This window comes from Salvelinus fontinalis, chromosome 34, assembly GCF_029448725.1.
Source record: "Salvelinus fontinalis isolate EN_2023a chromosome 34, ASM2944872v1, whole genome shotgun sequence".
Taxonomy (NCBI): Eukaryota; Metazoa; Chordata; class Actinopteri; order Salmoniformes; family Salmonidae; genus Salvelinus; species Salvelinus fontinalis.
Genome location: NC_074698.1, coordinates 26,442,770 through 26,456,750, shown reverse-complemented (window position 1 = coordinate 26,456,750; position 13,981 = coordinate 26,442,770). Strand labels below are relative to the sequence as shown.

Here is a 13,981-nt window from a genome sequence, read left to right as displayed (position 1 = left end):
ATCGCATGGTATGCTTTCGCCGTAAAGCCTTTTTGAAATCTGACACAGAGGCTGGATTAACAAGAAGTTAATCTTTCAGCCGATGTATATGACTGTTTAATTTGACTATTTCTGTATTTTGAATTTGGCGCTCTGCAATTTCACCGGATGTTGGCGTCCCACCTGCCCATAAGAAGTTTCCATTTTTTACCATTTCCAGCCGTGTAGTCAATGCTCCACATGGAATAGTCTTGTCCTTTGGTAGGGTTGTAGTTTCAACCACCTGTCTTTCATGAGATCACCAAATTAAACACACTCAACATAACTTTCCCTTAACTGCTCTGGGATAGGTGGCAGAATTTTCATGTCCGGATGTAAAGCGTGTCCAAAGTAAACTGCCTGCTACTCAGGCCCAGAAGCCAGGATATGCATATTATTAGTAGATTTGGATAGAACACACTCTGAAGTTTCTAAAACTATTTGAATCATGTCTGTGAGTATAACAGAACTTATTTGGCAGGCGAAACCCCGAGGTCAAACCATTCAGATTTTGTTTTTTGAGGTCACTCTCTTTTCAAAGGACTTTCTTTGGGAATCCAGATTTCTAAGGGACCTTCTTGCAGTTCCTATCGCTTCCACTGGATGTCAACAGTCTTTAGAAATTGGTTGAGGAATGTGGGTAGAGAGAAGTGTACTCTTTGTTAGAGGAGCGTGACCTGAAAGCGCGCTACACTTTGTTTTCCTCCGGTATTGAACACAGATCATCCCGTCTTAAATTTTATCGATTATTTATGTTAAAAAATACGTAATACCTTGTATTACAAAAGTAGTTTGAAATGTTTGGACAAAGCTTACAGGCTACTTATAATATATTTTGTAGTCGCGTTGCCCGAGTTGGAACCAGTGTTTTTTTGGATCAAACGCGCCAAATAAATGGACATTTTGGATATATATCGATGGAATTAATCAAACAAAAGGACCATTTGTGATGTTTATGGGACATATTGGAGTGCCAACAGAAGAAGCTCGTCAAAGGTAAGGCATGAATTATATCTTTATTTCTGCGTTTTGGGTCGCGCCTGGAGGGTTGAAATAGGATTGTCTGTGTTAGTTTGCTGGGGTGCTATCCTCAGATAATAGCATCGTTTGCCTTCGCCGTAAAGCCTTTTTTGAAATCTGACACGTTGGCTGGATTCACAACAAGTGTAGCTTTAATTTGATATATTGCATGTGTGATTTCATGAAAGTTAAATTTTTATAGTAATTTATTTGAATTTGGCGCTCTGCATTTTCACTGGATGTTGGCCGGGACGCTAGCGTCCAACATTTCCCAGAGAGATTAAGTGTCCAAGGACCATTCCCTCATTCTCAAAAGCAGAAACGTTGTTTAATTCTCCAATTTTGGAGATTTAGGTGTCTCCAAGTGAAGTCCGTTGTTCTCTCTCTGTGCTCCCTCTTTCTGCATGACCAGGGGGGGATCAACACCCAGAAAGGGATACGTCATGTCAGTGTTCGTTACCTCGATATGTGGATTGAGAAATCATACGGAACCCTGTTTACAGCTCTGTAGAGAAAATAAACGGAAAGAAATACTCTATTACGTGGGAAGCTTCCACCATGAGCCATTAAAAAAGGACTTCCAAGATGCCAGGTTTCCAAACTGCACCATATATGCCACTCCAGAGAGGACTATCTTGAAAAAGCAGCAGAGATACGCAATGGGTTTCTAAGAGGCTACTCTCCACAATGTGTGGATGAAACTCCTAAATTGGCATTAGGGAAAACAAGATAAATTGCTACAAAAAAGGCCCACTAGAGCGAAAGGACACTGTAACGTTCACCACCACGTATATCGCCCAAAGTGAGAGATGATGTTGAAAAACACTGGAATGTTTTATCATCGGACCATGAATTTAATTAAGAACCAACCACTTATTGTATATAGTAGAGGTAGCAATTATGCAAAAAAATTGTCCATGCCAACTGCCACCCACAAAAGAAAATGAGCCATGCTCTTTTCCGCCCTCTTATGAATGGTAGCTATAAATGCAGAGGCAGCGCACACTGCAGCAATATGAGGAAGAGCAAATATTTCTGCCATACACATACAGGAAAACGGTTCCAAATAAATTACATTATTACGTGCTCCACCACCTATGTTATCTACATGATTAAATATCCATGTGGCTTGTGTGATGCAGGTAAAACCTCTCGTTCTCTCAAACAGAGAATTAGTGAACATAAAAGTTCAAGTTCATCCCATGCATGTTATGTTGTAAATGTGAACATGAACTAATGCTACCACTTCAGCCTACTCTGACATTTTTTCTTGCACTGTACCCAATGATTTATGAAAATGTACTTGATAGTTCGATGTCCTCATTGTGGTTTTAAAGACACGTTTAATACATTTTATGTACACACTTTATTAGAATACTTATGAATTGCAAATTGTTATTAAAAAAACTCTCACAAAAGCTCTGACGAAGGCCTTGAGGCCGATAGGTAAAGCTTAATAAAGAGCAGTGTTACTAGCAAGAGCAGTGCGTGGGTTTCTTATTTTTTCTCCACAGTTCTTTATGAAAAATGTAGTTATTTGTTTTATTAGACTGTGTAAAAAATAGCAGTACTACTTATTTCTCTGAGAGTTAGGCGGATATATAGCGTTTTGCAAAATATGATTATTTTCCTTTCTGAAATGAAACCAAGTGTGAGATTTTAAACAAAAGCAGATCTGTCAATGAACAACACACAATCTCTTTCATAATTTCTTTAACCTCACGAGGGTAGGGGGCCGCATTCAGAATTTTGGATGAAAAGCGTGCCCAAAGTAAACTGCCTGCTACTCTGGTCCAGAAGCTAGGATATGCATATAATTGGTAGATTAGGATAGAAAACACTCTAAAGTTTCCAGAACTGTTAAAATAATGTCTGTGAGTATAACAGAACTGATATGGCAGGCAAAAACCTGAGGAAAATCCATCCAGGAAGTGCCTTTATTTTGAAATGCCTGTTTTTCCATTGAAAGCCTATCCACCATACAAAGACTTATGACCTAGTTCACAATCCCTATGTTGTTGAAGCCATGTGGCCAGTCTTTAGGCATTGTTTCAGGCTTTTACTCTGAAAAATGAGGGAGGAACACCACTTTCAATGAGAGGACAGTGGAAATTTCCAGACATGAGTCCAGCGCATGACCGGGAGTGCATCTTTCTTGTTTTTCCTTTTCTTTTGACGAAGCTATTGTCCGGTTGAAATATGATCGATTATTTATGACAAAAACAACTTGAGGATTGATTATAAACATTGTTTGACATGTTTATACAAACTTTTATGGTACTTTTTTGATTTTTCGTCTGTCTGTTGTGACCACGCTTTGTTCCAATGGATTACTGAAAGAAACGCACCAACAAAACTGAGGTTTTTGAATATAAAGAGGGACATTATCGAACAAAACAAACATTTATTGTGTAACATGGAGTTTTGGGAGTGCAATCATATGAAGATCATCAAAGGTAAGTAATACATTTTATCGCTATTTCTGACTTTTGTTACTCCTCTTCTTGGCTGCTAACTGTTTGTAATGATTTATCTGCTGGGCGCTGTTCTCAGATAATCGCATGGTTTGTTTTCGCTGTAAAGCCTTTTTGAAATCTGACACAGCGGTTGGATTAACAAGAAGTTTATCTGTAAACCGATGTATAACACTTGTATGTTTCATACATTTTTATAATGAGTATTTCTGTTTTTGAATTTGGCGCTCTGCAATTTCACTGGATGTTGGCCAGGTGGGACGGTAGCGTCCCACACCCCCTAGAGGTTAAACAATAACAGCTATTTTACCAACATTTCTGAAAATGGACAGCGTTTTGGAATGAAACTTTTGCATACCAGATGAAAGTCATTCATGTAAACTAAAATCAGTGATGGACCAAGGTTACATCCTTGAGAAACCCCCAAAATGTAATTATGTTCTGATTTAGAGCTGTTCAGTGATTCCTATAACAAAGGAAGTGATAATAGTAATAATATACTGCACATAATATTATGTACTGTAAAGAAATTGACAATCCAATCCAAGTTCATTTTGACTGTTCACAATGTTCACAATAACAGTCTTATCCTTTTATACCAACTCTACATGCAAAGGAGCCTAACACACCACCCCTCTCTGTATAAAAAGTGGTCTGTCTGTCTCAGAGTCAGTTGGAGTAGAGAAGAACAGCTCCCACCAGTTCAGCTTAAGCACAAACCATGTTCCCTGCATCTCTGCTGCTGCTGCTGCGTCCCGTGAGTCTCTCAAGATTTGGCGGAAGGAATGGGTTGAGGCTCAAGAAATTTTTTATTTAACAATATCCTTAACAGTCACACTGAGCTATACTATGTAGCATATGACTAATTATGTTTTTTTCCCCTTAGATGTGTGTTGTGGCGGTCTTGAACTCAGTCAGCCAAGTTTAATGGTTGTAAAGCATGGAGAGTCTCTGAGCATCACCTCTAAGGTCTCTGGGTATTTTGCCACAGGTTGGGTTCGAAAGCCTGCAGGGAAAGCAATGGAGTGGATTTCCCATAAATGGGATAATGGAGATATATACAAAAATGATGCACTGAAAAGCAAGTTCAGCATTTCAAGAGATGCCTCCAACAACTCTGTGTCTTTAAAAAGGGCAGAGCCTGCAACCTGAAGACACAGCTGTGTATTACTGTGCTCGCTACCCTCCACAGTGATACAAACGAGTACTTGACCTGAACAATTACCCAGATACCCATGTGAGAATGATGCAAGCACAACATAATATAAATGTATCTCAACACCAAGATATCAACATATTTAAGATTAATGCTCAGTCTCAAAAACAGTTAAATTATAATTTGATAAATGAACATTACAAAAATTGTTAAAACCATACATCATTAAAAGCTTTAAATAAACGTAAACCCAAATAAAAATGTTGAACTTTTGTTCCCGATCTTTAACACATCATACTAAAGCCATCATATCTAGTCAACACATCTCATGAGTAAAATATGAACTACAGAGAGCAGAATAAAGGACAGAAAGTAGAGAGAATCAAGGAATAGAGCAGAAGATTTCTCCCACTCAGTCTGTATTTAAAACTCTAGAGGGCGGTCTATACAAAGTCTCCCTCCCCTTCATCCCTTTATAATCAGACACTCAGCTCTGGCCTTCTCATTATAGGCAGCTTGGACTGACATTACAACATTACAAGTCCTGTACTAACTAATACTGAACAATGGAGTTTATGACTGTCTGGAGTTTAGTTCTCATGGTGATGTCCATACACAGTAAGTAAAGCATTACATGACTGAAGAATGTATGAGTATCATGGTTAAACTCAACATGTATGTAAATACCAGATCTTCAACTGAGTGTCAACATTTTTGTTTTGCAGGTGTTTGCTGTGATGAGATGGATCAGTCTACTTCTCAGGTGAAAAGACCTGAAGACACGTTTAAATTGTCATGCAAAATCTCTGGGTTTGATATGACAAGCTACTACATGAGCTGGATAAGGCAGAAACCAGGCAAAGCTCTGGAGTGGATTGGGAGCATTGACTCTGGTTCAACAGATGCTCCAGACTACTCAGACTCCCTGCAAGGCCAGTTCATCCTGACTGAGGACGTCTCCACAAGCACCCAGTTCTTAGAGGCCAATAGTCTGAGATCAGAGGACTCTGCTGTTTATTATTGTGCTCGAGAGACACAGTGACTGAAGCTGGTGAAGCAGCTGTACAAAAACCCACCTAACAACATGGCTAGCTGGTGTACTACTTCCTCTCTTTGTGTCACACCATAATAATACTGAGTATCATTACTGTAAACAATACAGCAATATCACAAAGCACTACACAATAAAAGACTCCAGACTCTAACATTGAAACTACACAAAAATCCGATCTCTTGCCCAGTCTTTCTTCAAGTTTGAAATGCTCTCTTTTTATCAACAGGTGTTTATGGTCAGACACTGACTAAGTCTGGACCAGTAGTTAAAAATACAGAAGAACCCCACAAACTGACCTGTACAGCCTTTGATTTAGACATGAATAGCTACTGGATGGCTTGGACCAGACAGGCTCCTGGGAAAGGACTGGAGTGGATTGCAACTATTACCTATGACAGCAGAAGCACTTTCTATTCCCAGTCTGTTCAGGGTCAGTCCATCATCTCCAGAGACAATAGCATGAAACAGGTGTATCTCTAGATGAACAGTCTGAAGACTGCTGTTTAATATTGTGCCAGAGACACAGTGACACAGGAGGCTGCAGGGCTGTACAACAACTGATCAAGCACTTCTCTCACTGGCAGAGTCAAATGGGGTGTGAGACAGACAATAAACGGAGGATCCAGCATAAATTCCAAGTTATTTTCAAAGCATATCATTCCTCATCAAGGTTAAGGCAGCTTAATCCACTCCTCTGGCCATTTTGATCTGTAAACATCATCTTCATTACATTCACCTGTATATCATCCTAATCCAATTAAGAGTTTGGATTCCTGGTAGATATTAATTCATGTCCTCATTGAGTATAATGAAATATAAAAGATACATTTTGATAGCAGACTTTTACTGTTAACTAAAAAGAGTAATAGGCCATGTATATACGGTATCTTTGGGGACACCAATAGTTAGATTCTCACCATCTGTGACTTTTGTGTAGTTCTCCAAAGCATTATAATAATAATTATGATAACATACTGTAAACAATGAGCAGAACAGAACCATTCATAATCATTATCAATGGTTTAACCTTTTCTCAATATAGGGGGTGCTGTTTCAACATTAGCATTTATCGTCTCCAAATTAAACTGCTTCATACTCAATTCTTGCTCGTACAATATGCATATTATAGTTATTATTGGATAGAAAACACTCTCTAGTTTCTATAGCCGTTTGAATTATGTCTCTGAGTGAAACAGAACTCATTCTACAGCACTTTTCCTGATATGGAGTGAGATTTCAGACATTTTGGCCTCTGGTCCCAGGTCAGTTTTAAAGTCCCTGTAAATCCTATGAGGATACAAACACTGCCCATGCCTTCCTCTAGATGTCAGTAAGAGGTGACAATTTGAATGGAGTCGATTGCGCAATCAGGGCCCGTATAAAACAGAAAAGACCGGATGTACCGTTCTTTTCCTGCTGCGCCTCACGCAAGGTGGACGTCGGACTCTCTCTCTTTCCAAGCATTGGTTTAGCCACTTATATATCGCCGGTCATGTTTTTACTCGTTATAGGTGTTAAAAACATCATAAGGTAGTTAATTTAAACCGTTTTATAGCAATTTATATCCGTTTAGTGCGATTTTGAGGCATTGCTTTGTGATGCACATTGAAGCACCGGGCACGTTTCGGGGTCCCGGTCGAACGTTAGTGGGCATTTCGACGGACAAGAGGACAGCTTTCGACCAAAAGAAGATTAGACCCAAGAAAGGATACATTGCCCAAGATACTGATGGAAGAACAGCTCACAGTAAGAACTATTTATGATGATAAATCGATGTTCTGTCGAAAAAAGTTATACGCATATTCCGCCATTTTTTTTGGTATAGCTTCGCTTGGCGAACCCTGTATTGCACAGTAAGGATATTTTTAGAAATGTAATTCAGCGATTGCATTAAGAACTAATTTGTCTTTCGATTGCTGTCCACCCTATATTTTTTAGTCAAGTTTACGATTAGTTATTCATTACGCCAGATCACTGTCCAAAATGGAGCCCGACATTTTCAGTCTAGTTTTGCTAGTATTGTCATGTTATAACCACGTTTTTTTGTGGCTAAATATGCACATTTTCGAACAAACTCTATATGTATTTTGTAATGTGATGTTACAGGGGTGTCATCGGAAGAATTCTGAGAAGGTTAGTGAAAAAATTAATACATTTTGGCGATGATTACGTTATCTCTCTCTTTGGCTTGTATCAATGCTCGGGTAACGTTTGCACATGTGGTATGCTAATATAACGATTTATTGTGTTTTCGCTGTAAAACACTTAGAACATCTGAAATATTGTCTGAATTCACAAGATCTGTGTCTTTCCAGTGCTATGCTTTGTCTATTTTTAAGAAATGTTTTATGATGAGTAAATTGGTAATACACGTTGCTCTCTGTATTTATTCTAGTCGAGTTGTGATGGTGGGTGCAATTGTAAACTATGATTTCTATCTGAAATATGCACATTTTTCTAACAAAAACTATCCTATACAATAAATATGTTATCAGACTGTCATCTGATGAGGTTTTTTCTTGGTTAGTGGCTATCAATATCTTTATTTGGCCGAATTGGTGATAGCTACTGGTGGAGAGAAAAAATGGTGGACAAAGAAAATGGTGTCTTTTGCTAACGTGGTTAGCTAATAGATTTACATATTGTGTCTTCCCTGTAAAACATTTTAAAAATCAGAAATGATTGCTGGATTCACAAGAAGTGGATCTTTCATCTGGTATCTTGGACTTGTGATTGAATGATATTTAGATGCTACTATTTACTTGTGACGCTATGCTAGCTATGCTATTCAGCTTTTTTACTGGTGGGGGGTGGGGGGTGCTCCCGGATCCGGGTTTCTGACTCGTTAGAAGTTAACCTTTAACCGGGAGAGCAATGAGACGGCGGACAATTGGCCCAACGTTGTCCGTGTTAGGGGAGGGTTTGGCCGGCTGGGATATCCTTGTCCCATCGCGCTCTAGCGACTTCTTGTGGCGCGCGCATGCACGCACCCTAACTTTGGGCTCCAGCTGTACAGTGTTTCCTCCGACACATTGGTGAGGCTGGCTTCCTGTTTAAGCCAGCAGGATCGTGTTGGCGGGATCGTGTTTCAAAGGACGCATGGCTCTCGACCTTCGCCTCTCCCGAGGCCGTACGCCAGTTGCAGCGATGGGATAACACTGTAAATAACAACTATTAAAAGGTTAAACTATTGATAATGACGCTGACTAAATACCAACTATTAAAGCTTAAACCTTTCATGATTTAACCTTTCATGATGCTGACTAAATAACAACTATTAATTATGGTTAAAACATTCATAATGAAGCTGACTAAATAGCTATGCTTTTGAGTGTGTTGAAATGAAAACATTATAAACCTTACTATAAGAAAGGCTCATACTGTACATGTTTATAACAATTATAAAGAATTGTACCTGCAAAATTTAGGTAACATTTTGTAATTCTAAAGAATAATTTAATGTTATAATATATACTACATTACAAAACAGTTTACTGATGGTAAAATATGTTTTAATATTTGAAGAATTAATAGATATGTGTATTATCACCTATCCACAACCATCTGAATGTGTTGCTGTCCTCAAAGAGCAGGTGGGTGGTGCTGGTGGGAGGTTTTTGTTATGGTGTGTATCACTGTGACTATATGGGGGCCACAGTGATATTACGCCGTACAAAAACCCCTTTGCTCCTCTATGGACACGTCAACACTGAACAGGTCAAATTTACACCCTCCACAACAATGGTGGTAAACCTAATGAAACCTCACCATAAACATGATTTTGGCCATAGCCATGATATTTGGTTTTATACTGCAACACTTAAATCCATACATTTGCAAACAACTGTTACAAACTGACAATGAAACAAACATGGAAGATGAATCCAACAACTGATAGGTGAATATTATAATGTAAGAATCTTTAGTAATGCTATACTGGATATATTGCATTTTGCAAAAAAACATGATTATTAGTCTCCTTAATGAAACCATCAAGTGATAGACTTTAAACAAATACATGTACAGTATGTCAGATTAAATAGTGAAAAAACACAAACTCTTCCATAATTTCTTTAAACAATAAATGCAAATTCACCAACATTTCTGAAAATGGAAATATAGCGTTTGGAATGAAACTCTTCAAATGTACTTTTAGATACCAGATGAAAGTCATTAAAGTAAACTAAAATCATTAAATAGACCAAGGATAGATCCTTGAAGAACACCCTAAATTAAACTAATGTTCTGATTTAGAGCTGTTTTTTTATTTAACCTTTATGATTAAGACAAGGCAAGTCAGTTAAGAACTTAAGAACAAATTGTTATTTATAATGACAGCCTACCGGGGAACAGTGGATTAACTGCCTTGTTCAGGGACAGAAAGACAGATTTTTACCTTGTCAGCTTGGGGATTCAATCCAGCACCTTTCAGTTACTGGCCCAACGCTCTAACCGCTAGGCCAGCTGCCACCCCTGTTCAGTGATGACTATAACAATGGAAGTGATACAAATTATTATAATAATAATATACTAAACTGTAAGAAATGTACAATCCAAAGTTGACAAAATGGTGTATTTAATTTTGACCGTTCATAATGCAGGTCAACCCAGTTTATAACACTCACATCCTTTTATACCAGCTCTATATGCAAAGGACCTAACACATCACCCTCTCTGTATAAAAAGTGGACTGTCTGTCTCAGAGTCAGTTGGAGTAGAGAAGAACAGCTCCCACCAGTTCAGCTTCAGCACAAACCATGTTCCCTGCATCTCTGCTGCTGCTCCTGCTGGCAGCTGCCTCCTGTGAGTCTCTCAAGATTTGGGGAAAGGAATGGGTTGATGCTCGATAAAATATATTGATAAAATATTATTTTAACAGTAGCCTTTACAGTCACACTGAGCTATCCCATGTAGCATAATGACTATTTATGTTTTTTCCCATAGATGTGTACTGTGGTGGTCTTGAACTCAGCCAGCCAAGTTTAATGGTTGTAAAGCCTGGAGAATCTCCGATCATCACCTGTAAGGTCTCTGGGTATTCTGTTAGTGATAGCAGCATAAGCTTTGCCACAGGTTGGGTTCGAAAGCCTGCAGGGAAAGCAATGGAGTGGATTTCCCATATATGGGATGATGGAGATATATTCGAAAATGATGCACTGAAAAACAAGTTCAGCATTTCAAGAGATGCTTCCAGCAACTCTGTGTCTTTACAAGGGCAGAGCCTGCAACCTGAAGACACAGCTGTGTATTACTGTGTTCGCTACCCTCCACAGTGATACAAACCAGCACCAGACCTGAACAAATACCCAGATACCCATGGGGGAATGGTGCAAGCACAACATAATATAAATGCATCTCCACACCAACACATTTTTTGATTAATGCTCAGTCTCAAAAATGGTTCAATTATTATTTGATAAGTTAACCCTACAAAATCGTTAAAACCATGAATCATTAAAAGCTTTCAAGAAATGTAAACCCAAATAAAAATGCAGAACTTTTGTTCCCGTGTTGCTGATCTTCAACACATCATACTAAAGCCAGTATAGTCACCACGTCTCATAAGTAACCTCTGAACTGCAGAGAGCAAAATAAAGGACAGGGAGAAGAGAGAATAAAGGAATAGAGCAGAAGATCTCTCCCTGTCAGGATATTTAAGCCTCTAGAGGGCGGTCTATGCAAAGTCTCCCACCCCTTCATCCCTTTATAATCACACACTCAATTCTGGCCTTCTCATTATAAGCAGATTGGACTGACATTACAACATTACAAGTCCTGTACTAACTAATAATGAACAATGGATTTATGATTATCTGGAGTATAGTTCTCATGGTGATTACCATACACATTAAGTAAAGCATTACATGACTGAAGAATGTATGAGTATCATGGTTATTCTCAAAATGTATGTAAATACCAGATCTGCAACTGAGTGTCAACATTGTTGATTTGCAGGTGCTTGCTGTGATGAGATGGATCAGTCACCTTCTCAGGTGAAAAGATCTAGAGACACTTTTAAATTGTCATGTCAAATCTATGGGTTTGATATGACAGGCTACTACATAAGCTGGATAAGGCAGAAACCAGACAGAAGTCCGGAATGGATTGGGAGAATTAACTCGTGTTCAACAGATGCTCCTGACTACTCAGGCCAGTTCACCCTGACTGAGGACGTCTTCACAAGCACACAGTTCTTAGAGGTCAAGAGTCTGAGATCAGAGGACTCTGCTGTTTATTATTGTGCTCGACAGACACACTGACTGAAGCTGGTGAAGCAGCTGTACAAAATCCCCCCTAACAACATTGATAGCTGGTGTACTACTTCCTCTCTTTGTGTCACACTAGAAGAATACTAAGTATAAATACTGTAAATAATACAACAACAATATCACAAAAGCACTACACAATAAAAGACTCCAGCTTCTAACATTCAAACTATACAAAAATATGATCTCCTGTCCATTCTGGTCAATCTTACTTGTTCCTTACTCTTTTTAGTTTGAGTCTATTTCTGTATGATGATCACATTAATATAATTCTGTCTGATAAAGATGCTCAAAACATAATAGCTAATATGAAGTCTGAGTTGCATAAAATGTTCTTCTGTGTTATTGAAAATAGTATGGTTTTCACTGTTTATAATGTGTGTGGATGTTTTATGTGGATAACATTGATATCAGTGGACAGTGTGTTTTCCACTGCTGTTGAGTTGTATATATGTGTGTGTGTGTGTGTGTGTGTGTGTGTCTGTGTGTGTCTGTGTCTGTGTGTGTCTGTGTCTGTGTCTGTGTGTGTCTGTGTGTCTGTGTCTGTGTCTGTGTCTGTGTCTGTGTCTGTGTGTGTGTGTGTGTCTGTGTCTGTGTCTGTGTTTAAAGAACTGACACGCATCATTGCCCGTTTTCGTCTAAAGAGACCAAACTGAACGATAATTTATAGCTAAGGCTATCTGACTATGGGATTCTCCTCTTTCAAGTAAAAGGTTCTTTGTAATGTTCCTAAGTTATGTGGTTCGTCATGTAAGTTGAGAGGGGTGTATCTTGGCTATAAAATATACTAAGAATTATTTTGTAAGCACTCTCAGAGAATTCATTTATAGACACTGAATTGATCTGAGACTCAAAAGGGCTATGGTGAAGCTCATATAATTAAAGATGGACTTTATAATATAACTCTGACTTGTGTGTGGTTTGCTCTCTCATCAATTAGTAATACAGGAAATTACCACGACAAGACACAGGAGGCTGCAGTGCTGTACAAAACCTGGTCGACACTGATCTTGTTATGAAAGTCTCTAGGGCCTAGATTTTTTGCCCATATCGTGCAGCCCTACGTAGCAGTGTGAAAATGGTCTCAAATGAGTACAGGAAATTCATAATTTGATGAAATTGCAGGAAATAATTTTGGGTTGAAGTTGAACTGAACAGTATAAAACAATCAGAATGGAGAAAGATGCACTCATATCAGTTATAAAAAGCAGTTTCCATCTGTCCTTCACTCGCTTCTACCAGTTTAACTACAACACAAACCATGTTCCCTACATCTCTGCTGCTGCTGGCAGCTGCATCCTGTGAGTTTCTCTCCATTTGGGGGGATATAAATACAAAAAAAAACTATGATTATTATTTCAAAAGCCCAACTAATTAGTAATGCTGAGTAATTTGGACCATCATTCATTGTTTTCTTTTTCACAGGTGTGCACTGTGGTGTTGAGCTCACCCAGCAAGGCCCAATGGCCATAGAGCATGAACAGTCTTTGGACCTGTAAGGTCTGAGTATTCTTTGATTAATGATAACTATGCAACACCTTGGATCCAACAGCCAGCAGGGAAAGCACCAGAATGGATATATTTGGGGTGGTTAAATTATTAGATAAAAATATTTACTGAAAAACAAGTTCAGCATTTCCAAAGCCCCTGCTAGAAGCATAGTGATTTTAACAGGTCAAAGTCTGCAGACTGAAGACACAGCTATGCATTACTTTGCTCGCTACCCTCCACAGTGACACAAATCAGTGCCAGACCTGTATTATTAAAACCCTCAGCCCCTTTTGAACAATAACATAGATGTTAGTGTAGCAGCTTAGACCACATCAACAGATAATAGTATCCTCTAAAACAGGAGAAATGACAAGACTGAAAATAAGTTGTCTGGTTCGTGGACAACTTCACTTAGAATTTATGAAACACATTCTCAAAATATCTATTTTGTATTTTTCTTTTGGTATCAAAAATAATCACTCACATATAAACCATCCATCAC

The 13,981-nt window shown here is 38.6% G+C and overlaps 2 gene segments (V, D, J or C); both read left to right on the top strand.

The window, feature by feature from the left end:
- The first annotated feature begins 5,234 nt into the window (after positions 1-5,234).
- Positions 5,235-5,710, top strand: LOC129833956 (Ig heavy chain V region 914-like). The segment is given in 2 exon segments: positions 5,235-5,286; positions 5,394-5,710. Coding segments are annotated over 2 exon segments (369 nt in total).
- Positions 5,711-10,479: 4,769 nt separating this feature from the next.
- LOC129833625 (Ig heavy chain V region PJ14-like) lies at positions 10,480-11,037 on the top strand. The segment is given in 2 exon segments: positions 10,480-10,525; positions 10,667-11,037. Coding segments are annotated over 2 exon segments (378 nt in total).
- The last annotated feature ends 2,944 nt before the right edge of the window (positions 11,038-13,981 follow it).